The following is an 18629-nucleotide window of genomic DNA, read 5'->3' on the forward strand; positions in this document are numbered from 1 at the left end:
CCTTCAAATGGTCGAAACGTTGGATGGATGAATTATCATAATTTTTTTGACTTATGCACAAATAAAACCATTTAAGCATTCCAAGAGTCTCTTTTTTCATATACCCTCTAAGTGTGCCAGAATTATTCTCTATTAGCAGCCCAAATTTAGACATAAAAAAAAGGTAAAAAAATAAAAATGGGGTACTTATACTCCGGTGTTCTCTTACCGGAGGGGGGCAGCAGTGGTGGTGAAGCGGGGTTACAGGAGGCAGAGGTTGTGCTGGCAGGCACGGCATGTCAGTGGCGGCGGGGTCCGTGGTGGCAGGTGCGGCGGGGTCCGTGGTGGCAGGTGCGGCGGCGTCCGTGGTGGCAGGATCTGCGGGGTCCGTGGTGGCAGGTGCCGCAGGGTCCATGGTGACAGGGCACACGGAGTCCGTGGCGGCGGCAGCAGCGGCAGCGGGTGAGCCGTGCAGCAGGCCGTTGCAGTGAGTGTCCCAGTGTCCGCGGTCCCGGTTCAAATGATGGCGCCTGGAGCGGCGCATGCGCAGATGGAGCTCTCATCCAAGAGCTCCATCTGCGCACGCACCCGCTCCCGGCGCCATCATTTCAAACTGGGATCGCGTACAAACTGGGTCACCTTCTGCACAGCCGCCTGCAAGCACAGAGTGACAACCAGCAGGCTGCCCGCCCACCCTGCGTGCAAGCGGCCGGGTACCTGTGCTTGCAAGCGGGTGGTAGCCGGGTACCTGTGGCTGCGAACGGGCGGCAGTTGGGTGCCTGTGCCTACGTGCGAGCGGGCAGCAGCTGGGTGCCTGTGTAAGGGCGGCAGCCTGGTTCCTGTCTGAGGGCGGCAGCCAGGTGCCTGTCGGTGCCGGCTGCCTCCCGCACACAGACACCCGGCTGCCGCCTGCACGCAGGCACAGGCACCCGACTGCTACCTGCACGACAGGTACCCGGCTGCCACCCGCAGGCAAGCACAGGTACCTGGCCGCTTGCACACAGCCGCAGGCACCCGGCCGCCCGATCGCCGCACAGACAGGACCCCCAGGTAACGCTATATTCAGATTTTAAGACGCACCCCTCATTTTCCTCCCAAATTTTTGGGAGAAAAAGTGCGTCTTATAATCTGAAAAATACGGTAATTAATTTGCAGTTTATTGCATGAAATAAGTATTTGATACAATAGAAAAACAGAACTTAATATTCAGTACAGAAACCTTTGTTTGCAATTACAGATGTCAGATGTTTCCTGTAGTTCTTGACCAGGTTTTCAAACACTGCAGCAGGGATTTTAGCCCACTCCTCCATGCAGATCTTCTCCAAATCTTTCGGGTTTCAGGGCTGTCACTGAGCAACATTGAGTTTCATCTCCAATGATTTTTTATTGGGTTCAGGTCTGGAGACTTGCTAGGCCACTCCAGGACCTTGAAATGCTTCTTACAGAGCCACTTATTAATTTCCCTTGCTGTTTGTTTTGGTAATTGTCATGCTTGAAGACCCAACCACAACCCACCTTCAATGCTCTTACTGACAAAGGGAGGTTGTTGGCCAAAATCTTGTGATACATAACCCCATCCATCCTCCCTTCAATATGGTGCAGTCGTCCTGTCCCTTTTGTAGAAAAGTACCCCAAAGTATGATATTTCCACCACTATGCTTCACGGTTGGGATGATGTTCTTGGGGTTGAACTCATCCTTCTTCTTCCTACAAACACTGCGAAGTGAGTTGATATCAAAAAGTTCTATTTTGGTCTCATCTGACCACATGACCTTCTCCCATGCCTCCTCTGGGTCATCCAGATCATCATTGGCAAACTTCAAACGGGCCTGGACATGTGCTAGCATGAGCAGGGGAACTTTGTGTGCCATGCAGGATGGGTTACTAATGCTAATCTTTGAGACTGTGGTCCCAGATTTCTTCAGGTTATTGACAAGGTCCTAATGTGTAGTTCTGGGCTGATTCCTGACCTTTCTCAGAATCATCTTTACCCCACGAGGTGAGATCTTATATGTAGCCCCAGACTGAGAAAGATTGACAGTCATCCTGTGTTTCTTTCATTGTCTAATAACTGTGCCAACAGTTGTCTTCTCGACACACTGCTTACCTATTGTCCTGTAGCCCATCCTAGTCTTGTGCAGGTCTATAATTTTAGACAGCTCTTGGGTCTTGGCCATAGTGGAGAGGTTGGAGTGTGAATGTTTGAGTGTGTGGACAGGTATCTTTTATACAGGTGTAGTGCCAGCATCCCTACTGCTTGCTGTCCCCCCTGCAGTGATGCCAACTCACTCACCGCTGCAGCCGGCCCTCACCACGCTGCCTGGCTTCCCCGCAGTCCTGCACTCATTACCTGTGCAATGAATACAGGTAATAAGTGCAAAGTTGGCGGGCTTCTTAAAGAAAAAAAACAGGTCTGTGAGAGGCAGAATTCTTGCTGGTTGATAGGTGATCAAATACTTATCTCTGTCTGTCACTGTCTCTGTCTGTCTCTGTCTGTCTCTCTGTCTGTCTATGTTTGCCACTGTCTCTGTTTGCTTCTGTCTGTATCTGTCTGTCTGTCTGTGTTTGTCTCTGTCCTTACGTCTCTGTGTCTGTCAGTCTCTGTGTCTGTTTGTCTCTGTGTCTGTTTGTATCTGTCTGTCTCCCTCTCTGTCTGTCACTGTCTCTGTCTGTCTCTATTTGTATGTCTCTGTTTGTTTGTGTCTATCTCTGTCTGTCTCTGTCTGTTTCTGAGTCTGTTTGTCTCTGTCTGTCTCTGTCTCTATGTCTCCCTCTCTGTCTGTCACTGTCTCTGTCTGTCTCTATTTGTATGTCTCAGTCTGTCTGTGTCTGTCTGTGTATGTCTGTCTCTGTGTCTGTTTGTCTCCATCTGTCTGTCTCTGTATCTCTTTGTCTGTCTGTCTCTCTGTCTGTCTGCCTATGTATGTCTTTGTCTCTACCGATATCATATTACCTCACACATAAGCTTCTGTGCAAGGTGTCTGTGCAAAATTTTGTGATTGTAAATGTGACGGTGCGGATTCCTTTAGCGGACACACACACACACAGACACACACACACACATACACATATATATACATACACACATACATACACAAATATATACCGTACATATACACATATATACATACATAGACACACATATACACATGAATACATACATACATACACACACGTATACAAATGTGACGCCCTGGGCAAGCCAGGGGTCACAGGTCACAACACCACCACACCCCACACTCCAGGTAGGCACATCACAGCTAAACTACAAATCCTTGTTGCCTTCCTCCAGAGGCTGATGATTCACACCAGGGGGTGGGCCAGGCGGTTGGCTCCGCCCACCAAGGAGATCACAGCTCTGGAGGCAGGAAGTACCAGGCAGTCCAGTGAGGGACATGAACGAGTGAACAGCAGAGTAGCCCGAGGAGGGCAAGTGTAAACAGCAAGTGAAAGTGAGGAAAGTAGAAAAGTGGAAAAAGAGGAAAGCAAGTGAGGTGACAAGAAGGAAGGAAAGCCTGAAGGGTCCAGCTTTGTGTAGGGCCAGAACAGCAAGGTCAGCGACGTCGGTGACCGTCTGGAGTGGGACCGTTTGGAAGTTCCTGGAAGGACCCCGTTGGCTGTGTGCCCGGTGGTCTGGAGCAGTGTTCCGAAGGACAGTCAGCACCAGGGCAGGGGCCTCTCGGACCCCGGCAAGGCTAGGAGTCGCCAAATTTGCCGAATCCGTCAGTGAAGGGGACGTAGATCCCCAACAACCAAGTCCCGATTGAAGGCAACAGCTCAACCTGAAGCAGAGAGACACCGCCACCGCCAAGGCACCAGTTTCTCAGGGCCAGCGCCTGCGGGCAAAGTGTAGAGCTCCTCCGGCCCAGATTGTAGTCGGGGAGCGGGTAACCGGAGGGAATCCACCGCTACCACAAGTCAACCATAGGTGCAAGGAAGAGGGACATCACCGTCACCTACCGGGAGTGCAGGTGCAGCCGTCTGTGGGACCGTCCTACCAGCCGTTTGGTTTACCGTACAAACTGTGTCCGTGTCTCAGGCTGAGTGAGTACTACAGTGCCGCAAGGCACAGCGCTGCCCCCGAGTCCCTGCGCCCACCAGGCCCGCACCTCACAACCCACCACCGGGCCCCGGGATCACCAACCCCTACCCACGGAGGGGCAACACAACACCTGGCTGCTCCCCATCACCATCCCCGGGATCCCCATCCAGAGCAGCGGTGGTGCAATCACCACAACCGTGGGTGGCGTCACGAACTATAACAATTCCCCACACCCAACAAACCCCTTTCACTCACGGGCGAGGAGTGCCGCTCGAGAAACCCCCGGGATCCGGCCTACGGCTCGAGCCACCGCTGAGCAGCGGCCGCCGGACCCGAGCAGAGGGGGGCGAGCGCGGTGTGCTGACACCCTTCTCCCCGCCCGCGACAACTTGGCGTCACGAACAGGATCTTACCGCTCTGCCGTCTGGTAGAGGTGCGCCTTGTTACCGCCGGAGGTATCCGGCAGAAAAATTGCAGAAGCCGCCATCTTTGGCGCGAAAAGTTCCCGCTCGAGCGTCTTCTCGAGCAGTAGAGGCGCGAAGGCCAAGACCCCGCCCCGAGAGAGGAGGGGCCGGAAAGAGCTAAGGGGGACGCGATGGCGGCTGGCCGCATGTAGTCGCGGCTATGAAAGCAGGGACGCCAGGACCCTGCAAACATACCGTTCCTGGAAGAAAGAGAGAAAGTCACCATGTGGATGCCGTCCCGAAACACCGTGGCCCCCGCGCCGGGAACCGCAGCGTGGGTGGAAATCCGGACCGCGCAGCTCCACCTAAGGCTGCAGGTCAAGATGCAGCTCCTATTGGAGGAGTGGGAGACCGACATGGCGGACGTTATAGCCACCGTGCGGAGACGCGAGGAGGAAGCGGAGGAAGGGAGGGTGAGTGACCCACGCCCCTATGTCCCGGAGGGACCGGTCGCTGTGGCTGAGGGACCCGGTCCAAGCCCTCTCCCCCCGTTGCCTCCCTCGCCACCCGTCTCGGAGGCCGTGACCCCGCCACTAGGCCCGCTACCACCGCCACCGGTAGCGATACCCAGCCCGTCCGCCCCAGCGGACCGACCTGTAGCCAGAGCCCGTAGCAAACCGGAGGTGTTGCCATGGAAGGCCCCGAAGAGTGTGCCAGAGACAGTCCCCGAGCCGGAGCCGATGACCCGCTCCGAGCCGAAGGCCCAGCTGCGGAAAGCCCCTGAGCCCATCCCCCACACCTCGGCTGAGGTGGCGCCGGGTTGTTGCTGCAGGGCAGCGCCCAAGGCCATGACACCACGGGATACGCCGCCCACCTTCCTGACAGTGGGTAACGTTCTGGATGTCCCGCGGGGCCCGACCCGTGCGCCGGAGCTGGCAGCAGCGCCATATTGGGAAAGGGAGCCGACAAAGCTGGGCCTGGAGATCGCGGAGAGGGAGAGAAGGAAAGCCGAGCTGGTGGCCCGAGCCATTCGGGAAAAAGAAAATCTGCGGCAAGCGACCTTCCGTGTCCGGGGCCCGTTGTACGAGGGACAGGTGAGGCGGTTTGATGTCCGCCGGGGCTACGGGTTTATATATGAACCGGGCCTGGAGGCCGAAGTGTTTGTAGCCCGGCGGGATGTGAATGCCCACCTGCCCGAGGAGCATCCTGGCCGAAACCTCATACCGGGAGACATGGTGCGGTACACCCGACACTGCGGAGAGAGGGGGTGGTTTGCCCTGGATGTAAAGCTCAGGAGCAGCAAAGAGAGCAGGGTGAGCCCTGCACCCCCTCCCTCGGATGAAGCAGCAGAAGGACCGGAGTAGGGCAGCGGAGCACCGTTGTCCAGTCCCCGTTGGGACCACCATTGTTTGTTGAAAAGTTTTGAAAAATGAAAATGATAATTACCGAGTTTTCACCAGATTGTCTGTTGTGATTGAACCGGCCGGAGCCGGCATCGTTGTCCCCGTAGGGACCGTTTAAAAAAAATGCATGGGAACTATCCATGGACAAGCCCGTGAACTTGCAGGGCAACCACAGACGTTAGTGGCTGGTAAATATGTTGGTTACCGTTACCGTTTCCGCAATGCCGCCTCCGGAGAGGCAGGTTGGAGGGAGGGCCCTCAGCAGAGCAGGCTGGGGCCCAGCCACCAAAGGAACCGATGGCTACCCTCTGGAGGGGGAGGACAGATCCCGCTCGGGTACCGTGTGCTGGACTGTGGGTCAAGGGGTGCTGCCTGGGTTTTAGGGGCAGCATCAGGGCCAGGTTGCTTGGGTGGGAGAGAGCGGAAACCGTAACCGTAAACCTTTGCAACGTTAAAAGTAAATGTGCCTCCCGTCTTGGGAAGAGTTATTAAAAATGTTATATGTTGATTTTCCAAATGTTATCTTTTTCAGAAAAATAAAACCGGTGTAGGACGGCAGCCCGCGGACGGTCTGCATTTTGCTAAGGGGGAATGTGACGCCCTGGGCAAGCCAGGGGTCACAGGTCACAACACCACCACACCCCACACTCCAGGTAGGCACATCACAGCTAAACTACAAATCCTTGTTGCCTTCCTCCAGAGGCTGATGATTCACACCAGGGGGTGGGCCAGGCGGTTGGCTCCGCCCACCAAGGAGATCACAGCTCTGGAGGCAGGAAGTACCAGGCAGTCCAGTGAGGGACATGAACGAGTGAACAGCAGTGTAGCCCGAGGAGGGCAAGAGTAAACAGCAAGTGAAAGTGAGGAAAGTAGAAAAGTGGAAAAAGAGGAAAGCAAGTGAGGTGACAAGAAGGAAGGAAAGCCTGAAGGGTCCAGCTTTGTGTAGGGCCAGAACAGCAAGGTCAGCGACGGCGGTGACCGTCTGGAGTGGGACCGTTTGGAAGTTCCTGGAAGGACCCCGTTGGCTGTGTGCCCGGTGGTCTGGAGCAGTGTTCCGAAGGACAGTCAGCACCAGGGCAGGGGCCTCTCGGACCCCGGCAAGGCTAGGAGTCGCCAAATTTGCCGAATCCGTCAGTGAAGGGGACGTAGATCCCCCAACAACCAAGTCCCGATTGAAGGCAACAGCTCAACCTGAAGCAGAGAGACACCGCCACCGCCAAGGCACCAGTTTCTCAGGGCCAGCGCCTGCGGGCAAAGTGTAGAGCTCCTCCGGCCCAGATTGTAGTCGGGGAGCGGGTAACCGGAGGGAATTCACCGCTACCACAAGTCAACCATAGGTGCAAGGAAGAGGGACATCACCGTCACCTACCGGGAGTGCAGGTGCAGCCGTCTGTGGGACCGTCCTACCAGCCGTTTGGTTTACCGTACAAACTGTGTCCGTGTCTCAGGCTGAGTGAGTACTACAGTGCCGCAAGGCACAGCGCTGCCCCCGCGTCCCTGCGCCCACCAGGCCCCGCACCTCACAACCCACCACCGGGCCCCGGGATCACCAACCCCTACCCACGGAGGGGCAACACAACACCTGGCTGCTCCCCATCACCATCCCCGGGATCCCCATCCAGAGCAGCGGTGGTGCAATCACCACAACCGTGGGTGGCGTCACGAACTATAACAATTCCCCACACCCAACAAACCCCTTTCACTCACGGGCGAGGAGTGCCGCTCGAGAAACCCCCGGGATCCGGCCTACGGCTCGAGCCACCGCTGAGCAGCGGCCGCCGGACCCGAGCAGAGGGGGGCGAGCGCGGTGTGCTGACACCCTCCTCCCCGCCCGCGACACATACATACACACACGTATACATACATACATAAACACACACACCCATATACACACACACACATACATATAGACAAACACTCAGCTCTATATATTAGATAAGTGATCAGACGATCACATGTTCAAGTCTCCTAAATGAACAAAAAAAAAAAAAGTTTACTAAGATGTAAAGATAAAAATTTGAATCACCCCACTCTTCCTCAATTGAAACTAAGTTTATAAAAAGAAAAATACTCACTTATTGCGCCCCCTGGAAGAGGTCAGATCTATTAAAATTTAAAATGAATTAACTTGATTGTTAAAATGCAAAAATGAAAATTAGAAGTGGGTTACAGGACACTAAGATCATTTTCTAATTCATTGCTGGACTATCAGAATTTTTAAATAAGTGAAAGTGAAATTCTATGTGTATATAATAGTATTGTTATTACTGTGTTTGTGTATAATGTAATCACAACATTTATATACACAAGCTAAACTGACACATTAAAAAGTTGTGATCATGGATCTCTGTGAAAAGAGGCCTCGCCTTTTCAGGTCAGGAATAATGGATGCATTGTCAGTGATTTTCACCACATGAAAGCACAGGTCCCTTCCCTGGTCCCTCAGCCAGCAGCCCTCCCCTGGTCCCTCAGCCAGCAGCCCTCCCCTGGTCCCTCAGCCAGCAGCCCTCCCCTGGTCCCTCAGCCAGTAGCCCTCCCCTGGTTACAGCCATTGTTAGTGTGGTAACATGATGACTGTCACTGAGGAGCAGCTTCCTGGAGACCGTCACCAACAACAATGAGTCTATGAGAAATACTGAGCAGAGAACTACAGCGAGGACCACAAGCCCTGCACCCTGTCCACAGCGTCCCCCCTCTGAAGATACAGGTAGAAGCTCCTCACTTATCCCCATGTCTGGTCCTAGTCCTGGAGGCGCAATCATTTATTATTATACACCTTAATAATCTGTGGTCGCAGCAAATTTATCAGCTTAAGTAATCATTGTAACAGAAATCTCACAATAATAGTAAAGGTAGGAGCAGCAGTCCTAATGCCGCTGTGCACAGTTACTATATTATATGGGTCTACAAAAGAGTGAGCTTCTGTGCTCCGAGTGCTTTAAATAAAGGGAATCACTCTTTATGATAATAATAATTTTATTTATTTATATAGCGCTATTAATTCCACAGAGCTTTACATACATTGGCAACACTGTCCCCATTGGGGCTCACAATCTAGAGTCCCTATCTGTATGTCTTTGGAGTGTGGGAGGAAACCGGAGAACCCGGAGGAAACCCACGCAAACACGGGGAGAACATACAAAGTCCTTTGCAGATAGTGTCCTTGGTGGGATTTGAACCCCAGCGCGGCAAGACTGCAGTGCTACCCACTGAGCCACCGTGCCGCCCGGGGATGATGGGTACAGAGTGTCAGACTGGGTATGAAATGATCCACCGGTAACTGAATATGGGGGTCCACAGCTATACAAAAATATTACATTATGCTCATTTACAAATTTCCTGTTTCTATATAGTAATACATTGGATAGTTTCTTCAATGAGTGATGAGGGGCTGTTTTTGTCTATGCAAAGTGAATTACGTGTATTGTGCTAACTACTGCTATGGTAGAGGAGGTGGATGGGGTGCCTACTCCTGCACAAGGGCGCACCGGGGGATCTCAGTTCTGCTGTGGGAAAATCCAAACTAGGATTAGTATACGCAATATGAGCAAAACTACAGCATTTTAAACAGGAGCACTGGATGGGGCAATTTGCCTCAACTACTCAGACAACTCTTTTTAAATAAGCATGTTTGCCCATTGTCAGCAGCAGGGGCGGACTGGCCCACCAGGAGGTCAGGAGAATCCCCGGTGGGCCCCTGCTATTGATGGCCACGCCCCCTAGGCCCCACCCCCCTACACCCCCTGGGCCCCTATGGATATGTGTGAGAGGCCCTCCTGGCCTGTAATTTCACTAATCATATCGGCACATTGCGATCTCCCTGCTGTCACTGTCAGTGCCAGCACCCAGCAAACCTGGTCAAATGCCGGGGCCCTGAGCTGCCGGGGGGGCCCACTCGCGGTGGCAGGAGTGGCGCACCGCTACTCAGGGGGGGCCCGGTGGCCGCGCTGTCACCGCCCCCCTGCCGAGGATCGTGCTTTCAATTATATCGGCATCCCAGGTGCTGATACAATTGAGAGCAATGATGAGAGAGTGAGCGGCACGCTCCCTCTCTTATCATTCTCCCCGCTGTAACAGTCGGCGCTCTGACAGCTCTGCAGCAGAGCACGGTGACGTCATCACTGCGCACCTGCTGAGAGGTCAGAGCGAGTGACAGCAATGGACGCGCCGAGGAGACCGGATCAGCGGGGGAACGAGGAGAAGTGAGTATTAATCACTGTATACTACATGAGGGTGCCCACTGCTATCCGGCTCTGCACTGTGCTGTATACAGGCTGTACTATATTATATAGCACAACCTGTATATAGCACAGTGCAGAGCCAGATAGCAATAAGCAGCCTCATGTAGCATACAGCTTGTATATAGCCTATATACAAGCTGTATGCTACATGAGGGTGCCTATTGCTATCTGGCTCTGCACTGTGCTATATACAGGCTGTGCTATATACAAGCTGTATGCTACATGAGGGTGCCTACTGCTATCTGGCTCTGCACTGTGCTATATACAGGCTGTGCTATATACAAGCTGTATGCTACATGAGGGTGCCTATTGCTATCTGGCTCTGCACTGTGCTGTATACAGGCTGTGCTATATACAAGCTGTATGCTACATGAGGGTGCCTATTGCTATCTGGCTCTGCAGTGTTCTATATACAGGTTGTGCTATATACAAGCTGTATACTACATGAGGGTGCCTAATGCTACTGGCTCTGCACTGTGCTGTCTGGGTTTGCACTGTACTATATATGGCTGTGTACTACATGAGGATACCTAATGCTATTGGCTCTGCACAGTGCTATATAGGGGCTCTGCACTACATGAGGGTGCTTAATGCTATCTGGCTCTGCACTGCAGTATATAGGGGCTATATACTACATGAGGGTACCTAATGCTATCTGGGTCTGTATTGTGCTATATGTGGGCTGTATACTACATGAGGGTGCCTAATGCTATATGTGTGTCTGCATTGTGCTATATGTGGGCTGTATACTACATGAGGATGCCTAATGCTATCTGGGTCTGCATTGTGCTATATGCGGGCTGTATACTACATGAAGGTGCCTAATGATATATGGGTCTGCATTGTGTTATATGGGGGCTGCTTAATGTTATATGGGAGCTGCATAGTGCATATGGGGGCTACATGATACTATATGGAGGACAATGGGGGCTTCATAACACAATATGGGGGCTGCATACTACTATACCCCCAGAGTTGTATGTCCCCTCCACCCAGGTGCTGTATACCCCCTTAGAGCTGTATGTTCCCTCCACCCAGGTGCTGTATACCACCTCAGAGCTGTATGTCCCCCCCCACCTCAGAGTCACTGCCCTCCTCTAGAGCTGTATGCCCCCCATTGCTGTATACCCCTTTTATCAGTAATATGTTTTCCCCCCCAGTAATGTGTATGTACCCAGCCTCTCTTGTGATGTATATACAGCAGTGTTAATGTGCTCTATGTGCGGCCATGTCTGTTAGACAAGCCGGGAGGTGAATGAGGCTGTTGCCATCTTCCCAATATTAGAAATATATATATATATACAGGATAAATATATAAAAATAATGTGTGTGTGTGTGTGCGCATGTATGATGTGTATCTATGTATGTCAGTGTATATGACTGTGTATAGATTTATGTCTATTTATGTGTTTTTGTGAATTTCTCTTTAAAAAAGTATGTGTACGTATGCCTGTGTATGTATCTGTGCATGTCTATGTGTGGATGGGGCCCACTGAGACTCTTTCGCCCAGGGCCCAAAAAAACCTGGAGCTGGCCCTGCCTGCACCGACCACACCGGTATTCAGATGTATGCGTGTCTTTCAGGCGCGCATACATCTGTACAATGCGGCCGGTGACAGGAGGCAGAGCAGCGCTGCTCAGCCCCGCACCGTGAAGTACCGTCATCACTGGGGCTGCAGAGGAGCGCGCCTCAGTCCTGCACCGACATCATCATCACCGGGCCGCAGCTGCAGGGATGAAGAGGAGGACGTGCAGGCACAGGTAAGCGCTCCAGAGGAGCCGAAGATGTACTTTTATATGAGGGGCTGCAGGTGGGGGAGGAGCAGTGTTATTTTACAAGGGGCATTAAGAAGCGGTGGGGGACTTTCTGGAGCATATTATGGCTCAGTGGGGGACATTATAGTGCAGAGGGGACATTATAATGCAGTGGGGAGCATAATAGGGCAGTGGGGACATTATAGGGCAGTGGGGACATTATAGGGCAGTGGGGACATTATAGGGCAGTGGGGACATTATAGGGCAGTGGGGGACATAATAGGGCAGTGCGGGACATTATAGGGCAGTGGGGACACTATAGGGCACTAGGGGACACTATAGGGCAGTGGGGGACTCTATAGGGCAGTGGGGAACATAATAGGATTGTGGGGACATTATAGGGTAGTGGTGGACATTATAGGGCAGTGTTGGACACTATAGGGCAGTGAGGGACACTATAGGGCAGTGGGGGACACTATAAGGCAGTGGGGGACACTATAAGGCAGTGGGGGACATAGTAAGGCAGTGGGGGACACTATGGGGCAATGGGGGACATTATAGAGCAATGGGGGACACTATAAGGCAGTGGGGGACATAATAGGGCAGTGGGGGACATAATAGGGCAGTGGGGACACTATAGGGCACTAGGGGACACTGGGGGACTCTATAGGGCAGTGGGGAACATAATAGGATTGTGGGGACATTATAGGGTAGTGGTGGACATAATAGGGCAGTGTTGGACACTATAGGGCAGTGAGGGACACTATAGGGCAGTGGGGGACACTATAAGGCAGTGGGGGACACTATAAGGCAGTGGGGGACATAGTAGGGCAGTGGGGGACACTATGGGGCAATGGGGGACATTATAGAGCAATGGGGGACACTATAAGGCAGTGGGGGACATAATAGGGCAGTGGGGGACATAATAGGGCAGTGTGGGATACTATAGGGCAGTGAGGGATACTATAGGGCAGTGGGGGACATAATAGGGCAGTGGGGGACATAATAGGGCAGTGGGGGACATTATAGGGCAGTGGGGGACATTTTAAGGCAGTGGGGGACATTATAAGGCAGTGGGGGACATTATGAAGCAAATTGGGGCATTATAGGTTAGTGAGGGATGTTATGAAAGAAATTGGGACATTATAGGGAAATGGGGGACATTATGAGGCATCAAAGATTGTGGAAGGCAGCATAGTATAATGAGGAGGGGGGAATTTATACAGGGATGTAGTTGGGGGAGATATTATAAAAAGTGCAAATTTTTGGGGGATATTTTGGAAGGGGCACTTTGTGGGGCTATTTTGGAGAGGAGCAGTGTGTGGGGGGATATTTTGTGCAGGAAGCAATTAAGATCCCCTTCTGATTCCACTTGTTTCCCCAGACATTATTAAATAAAAGGGGCCAGGATGAGGGCCATAATTACTATATGGGGCCAGAATGAGGAACATAATTACTATATGGGGCCAGAATGAGGGACGTACATTATTAGTTTATGGTGGCACTTGGGGCATAATTACTGTAGGGGCAAATTAGGGGACATTATTACTGATGAAATATAAGTTAATTTTGAGGATACTGTCTCCAATGGGGGAACAAGAGTCTGACGTGGTGTAGAAATTGGGGAAATAGTGAGGAATGTTCTCTGGGAGTGATCGGCTATAGGTGACTGTTATTTTCTGCAGAGTCGTGTCATGACAGGAAGAAGTGATGACGGTCAGCGCCGGATGAAGAGAAAAAGCGAAGATGAATAAAGTCAGATAGAGACATCACTGGTAAGTCAGTGTGTTACATGTACACACACACTATAATGTACACTGTATACAGAGCTCCTGGGTATAATGTCACTGGTGAGCACTGTATTACCTATACACTATATAAAGAGCTCATGTGCATTTTGTCACTGATGATATTAGTGTTATTAGCATTGTAGTTTGTATTCATGATCATTATTATAGTAATATATGTCCTTGTGTGGTAGTAATATGTCGTCTGGTCATGTTGTACTGATATTTGTCTCGTGTGTGGTATTATTTGGTCATTATATGGTGTGGTAATAGTGTCACGGTATTTCTTCCTTGTATGTGGTAATATTCGGTTACTGTGTGGTATAATTATGATGTGGTATTACTCTCTGGTATGTGGTTGCTTTTGATCACTATGTGTTGGTAGTATGTTATCTTGTCATGTGGTCTGTGGTCTGGTCACGGTGTGGTGGTATTTCTCCCTTGTATGTGGCTGTATTTGGTCACTGTTTGGTGGTAATATGTGGTCTGTTCACAGTGTGGTGGTATTTCTCCCTTGTATGTGGCTGTATTTGGTCACTGGTGGTAATATGTTGTCTGATCACTGTGTGGCAGTATTTATCTCTTGAATGGGTTGTATTCGGTCACTATGTGGTGGTAATATGTTGTCTGGTCACAGTGTGGCGGTATTTCCCCCTTGTATATGGTATTATTGATTTTGGTATAGTGGATTGTGTTGTGTATGGAGGTCACTTTTTCTCTCTATAAGGGGGAGATTATTTCCAGTAGAAATTAAATACTTAAACATTTAACCCCTCCCTGCCCTGTGACTATTACACTGCAGTAAATATGCACTTACAGAGGTTCTCCAGTGAAAACAAGTAATCACCTTTACTAAGGCCACGTGCACACACTGACTATTCAGTGCGTTTTTTACCTCAGTATTTGAAGCCAAAACCAGGAGCGGTAAAATCAGAGAAAAAGTGTAATAGAAACTCGAGCACCACTTCTGTATTTATCACCCACTCCTGGATTTGGCTACAAATACTGATGTAAGACACTGACCAAATACTGAACGTGGCCTAAGCATAAGTGATAACTTATTCAACAGTGGGGCCTGATTGCTGGGACCTGCACCGATCGTGCAACTTTTATCCCCCATTACACTGGAGCTCGTGTCCGTCTCGACCCCTGATCCATTCATTCCCTCAGTGGCTGCGAGCACTGTGCTTGTTATTATCTGGCTGCTCCACGGAGGATGAATGAGGCTGCGGTCACACATCCCACCCCACAGAGGATGAATGGAGCTGCGGTCACACATCCCACCCCACAGAGGATGAATGGAGCTGCGGTCACACATCCCACCCCACAGAGGATGAATGGAGCTGCGGTCACACATCCCACCCCACAGAGGATGAATGGAGCTGGGGTCACACATCCCACCCCACAGAGGATGAATGGAGCTGCGGTCACACACCCCACCCCACAGAGGATGAATGGAGCTGCGGTCACACACCCCACCTGCCGCTGCAAAAAGTTCCCCAATCTTCCGATCGGTGCGGTTTCCACTGGCCTGGTTCCACCAATCAATAAGTTATCACCAACCTAACCTGTGGATCGGTGATAACTTGTTTTTACCAAAGACCCCATTACTGCAAACTACTATTAATTGTACATCCCAGTTATGGTGCACAATATAGATGTGCAGGAGCCGCCTGTGTATACAGTCAAAGCAGCACAATAATGGGGATAACACTAATGGGTGTTTATATTTATCTGTAGGGTGGGCCCCTGGAGTCAATTCCCCTGGTGGGCCCCAGACAGCCCAGTCCGCCCCTGGTCAGCAGTGGGGTCCTCCTGGGTCTCCTCCATAGCCTTTCATGTAATTCAAATGATGACAGCTCATGCTGACAGTGATCCAAGACAGCTTGAATTTCTGTAGAACTTGGTTGGAGCTGCTTATTCACCATCCAGACTCTACTGTGTGTGCAATGGCCCCACAGTGTACACATATCCTTAGACAGAAATCTCAAAAAATTATGCCAATCATGTCAAAGTGCAGTGCAAACAGTCTTATTGCTTTTCTGGATGTAAATGATAAGTATAAAAGTGCGGATTTACAAATTACTTTGAATTCAATCAGGTCACCACTTATCAGCCGACACAGGGACCTTTGAGAAAAAAGACACTTAAGAAAAGCCTCTATGTAACAACAATTTGTAGCAATAATGGATTTCCAGTAAAACATTCTGTGCATTTTTCTACAAGATGCTTCCTGACCTTTTTATATACTTGGGTAAATCTTAGTGCTAAGGGGCAATTCATAAAAGATTATTCCCCAGTTTGAGGATGTAAAAAAACAAAAAAACAAAATAAAATGCAAATTATGTCACACCGTTTTTATGCAATAAAAAAAAAAATGCAATTTTCTATTAATTTACACTTTCAGTATTTGGACCTTGGTCGCCATAAAAATAAGCTGCACAAGTGGGTGCCCTGGGCACTAGATGTACAACTAGAAACTGCATAATTAAAGGGAACCTGTCACCAGTTTTTCATTTATGAGTTAATACCACCACCTTACTCAGCCTAAAAAGTTTTATATTATGTCCTGACCCACCCCTGTATATCTCCCCAAAAACCCTTTGAATAGCTCTATGCAAATCCGACCGTTCCAGTTCAATGGGCATCATTGCAGTGGCTTTTGTCCCTCATCTCTGCTGGTAATTGCCATAATTGATGTGGATGACATTTCCTACGTCATCCACATAGCCGAACAAAATCTCGCACCTGCACAGGGACATCCCCAGTTTGCGCAGGCGCACTTTGCCCTGAAACGTAACTGCGCGTGTGTCAGAACACACATTTCTGGATCCTGTACCATTTCGCCCATATAGTTTTATTCCCTGCCACCACAAATAGCAGAAGAGGAGTTCCAACGCATGTTTCAACGCATGCGCAGTTCCGCTTCATGCTCTGCCCACAGCAGGACAGAAACAAGTGCGATGCCCCTGCACAGGCGCGAGATTTTGTTTGGCTATGTGGAGGACGCAGGACACGTCATCTACATCAATCACATCGGGAGGATGGCAATTCGCAGCGGAGAGGAGAGACAGGAGCCGCTGCAATGACTCCCATCAGACGGGACCAGTCGGATTTCCATAAAGATTTCTTGGGGCTATACAGAAGGGTCAGACATATTATACAACTTTTTAGAATGCAGCACAGAGGCTGAGTAAGGTGGTGGTATTAGCTCATACACAAAAATACTAGGTGACAGGTTCCCTTTAATACTAGGATGTATTTATATTTTCTGTATTATATTATACATCACAATAGAAACTATTAAAATATATACATTGAATTGCATGTGCACCTAGTGTGTTTAAAAAATGAAAGCCCTTATCTTAAATACTTTACATACTATGGTATAAACGTTAAAACTAATATATCCACTAAAGGCAGGCAGTGAGTACATGAAATGGATACGGATAGGATTTTCACAATTTCCGACATACCAGAGCCAAGTATTTTTAACAAGCATAGTATGACCGCTGTGCATTTTGGGCTGTGGAATACACATATTGTTTACTAGTTCTTTGGGACTAGTTAGCAAAATTTGCCTTGCCCTAATGAGACACTAGAGGGCATCCTTGTAAGTGGGATTTTCTGAGTACGGGCATAAAAACATCTGTTTTTGAGGACTTTTTTGCAGATATTATCAGTTTTTTAGCACCACCACCAGCAGATCTAGAGCAGATTCTCCACAGATATACATAAGACTTGATAGTTTTGGGAATTAAAAACTAAATTTAAGTGATATGTTTGTGGTTTAAGATGCAACAAAATTAATTGTTTTCCTTTTTTCCTGTATTATTGCTAGAAATGCCTCACAGAAGATCTGCATCGAGCATCCGGTCTGATAACAGCGACATGGACCTAGAAGGAATGGGTATGACTCTTCTTTCATTTATGGATAGCATTGTCCCTGATAACGTTTCTATATACCGATATCCATAAAATGTATTACATAGTTAGGAGATGTCAGTGGGGACCGGACGACTGTGACCAATATCACGGCGTTTTACAAAAATTTTTAAAAAAATCAATGTGACATGCTGTGACTGTGCTGTCTGAGACTAACAGTCAAAACGTATGGGATGATTGCACCATTACTCCACTTTTGGCGCCACTTTGCATCCATGCTCAATTTATGACGCAGTTCTTTTGCTGAACTAATGTGTGTGCTACACACGGTCGCAGTGCGCTGATCAATATTGCTGCTGATCAGAGTCTGCGCCAAGGGACTTTTTTTATATAAGTAGATTAGTGGGCATCGCACTACTAGTGACATACGTTTTGTTTGTCGAAAGAAGTAGTAGTAGTTAGTACTGCATACCTTCATAATAATTGAGGTAGCGCATTGGGGGAGGAGATGCCGCAGTGTTAGTGACGTCCATTTTTCTCTTGCAGAAAAATAATAGTTAGCATCAAGTAGCTTTTTAGGTAGCACATTAGTCCAGTGAATGTTACTGTAATTTTTGTATATACTTTTTTTTATTTTACTTCAACTGATGTTTATTTTCTTCTAAGTGTTTCTTCTAATTTTTTTTCACTTTTTTTCTCTACTTTTTTTTATCCATTCTTTTCTATCCTTTCTTTCTCTCCATTTTTCTATCTTTTTTTCTCTTTGTTTTATTCTTTCTCTCCTTTGTTTTCTATCCTTTTTTCTATTATTTCTTTTCTGGTTTTTCTTTGTTTTGGTTTCTGTTTTTTCTTCTCTCCTTTGTTTTCTATTCTTTTTTTCTGTGTTTTTTTTGTTCTTGTTTCTGTTTTTTTCCCTCCTTTGTTTTCTCTCCTTTCTTCTATCCTTTTCCCATCCTTTTTTCAGTTTTTTTCCTCTCCTTTTTTTCCTGTACTTTTTTCTCTACATTTTATAATAATTTTTGTAATAAATAGTACCTTTTACACCCCCTCCACACAATATTTGTGTAAAAGCACCACATACACATCCCCTCTTGTTAGAAGAATAATGTAAAAATTGCCCATTTGTCAAGAAG

At 49.1% G+C, this 18629-nt stretch overlaps 1 protein-coding gene across 2 annotated transcripts in view; it reads left to right on the plus strand.

The window, feature by feature from the left end:
* Nucleotides 1–18629, plus strand: part of ODAD1 (outer dynein arm docking complex subunit 1) — a 288275-nt gene that overhangs the window by 48503 nt on the left and 221143 nt on the right. Inside the window, exons 1-2 of one of the 2 annotated variants that reach the window (XM_075327543.1) lie at nucleotides 8439–8535; nucleotides 17453–17521. In XM_075327543.1, the coding sequence (XP_075183658.1) occupies nucleotides 8454–8535; nucleotides 17453–17521 (151 nt within the window). In that variant the 5' untranslated portion in view covers nucleotides 8439–8453. Of the gene's footprint in view, nucleotides 1–8438; nucleotides 8536–17452; nucleotides 17522–18629 lie in introns of those variants that run through there. The other variant, XM_075327544.1, reaches the window with a different exon arrangement.

This window comes from Anomaloglossus baeobatrachus, chromosome 11, assembly GCF_048569485.1.
Source record: "Anomaloglossus baeobatrachus isolate aAnoBae1 chromosome 11, aAnoBae1.hap1, whole genome shotgun sequence".
Taxonomy (NCBI): Eukaryota; Metazoa; Chordata; class Amphibia; order Anura; family Aromobatidae; genus Anomaloglossus; species Anomaloglossus baeobatrachus.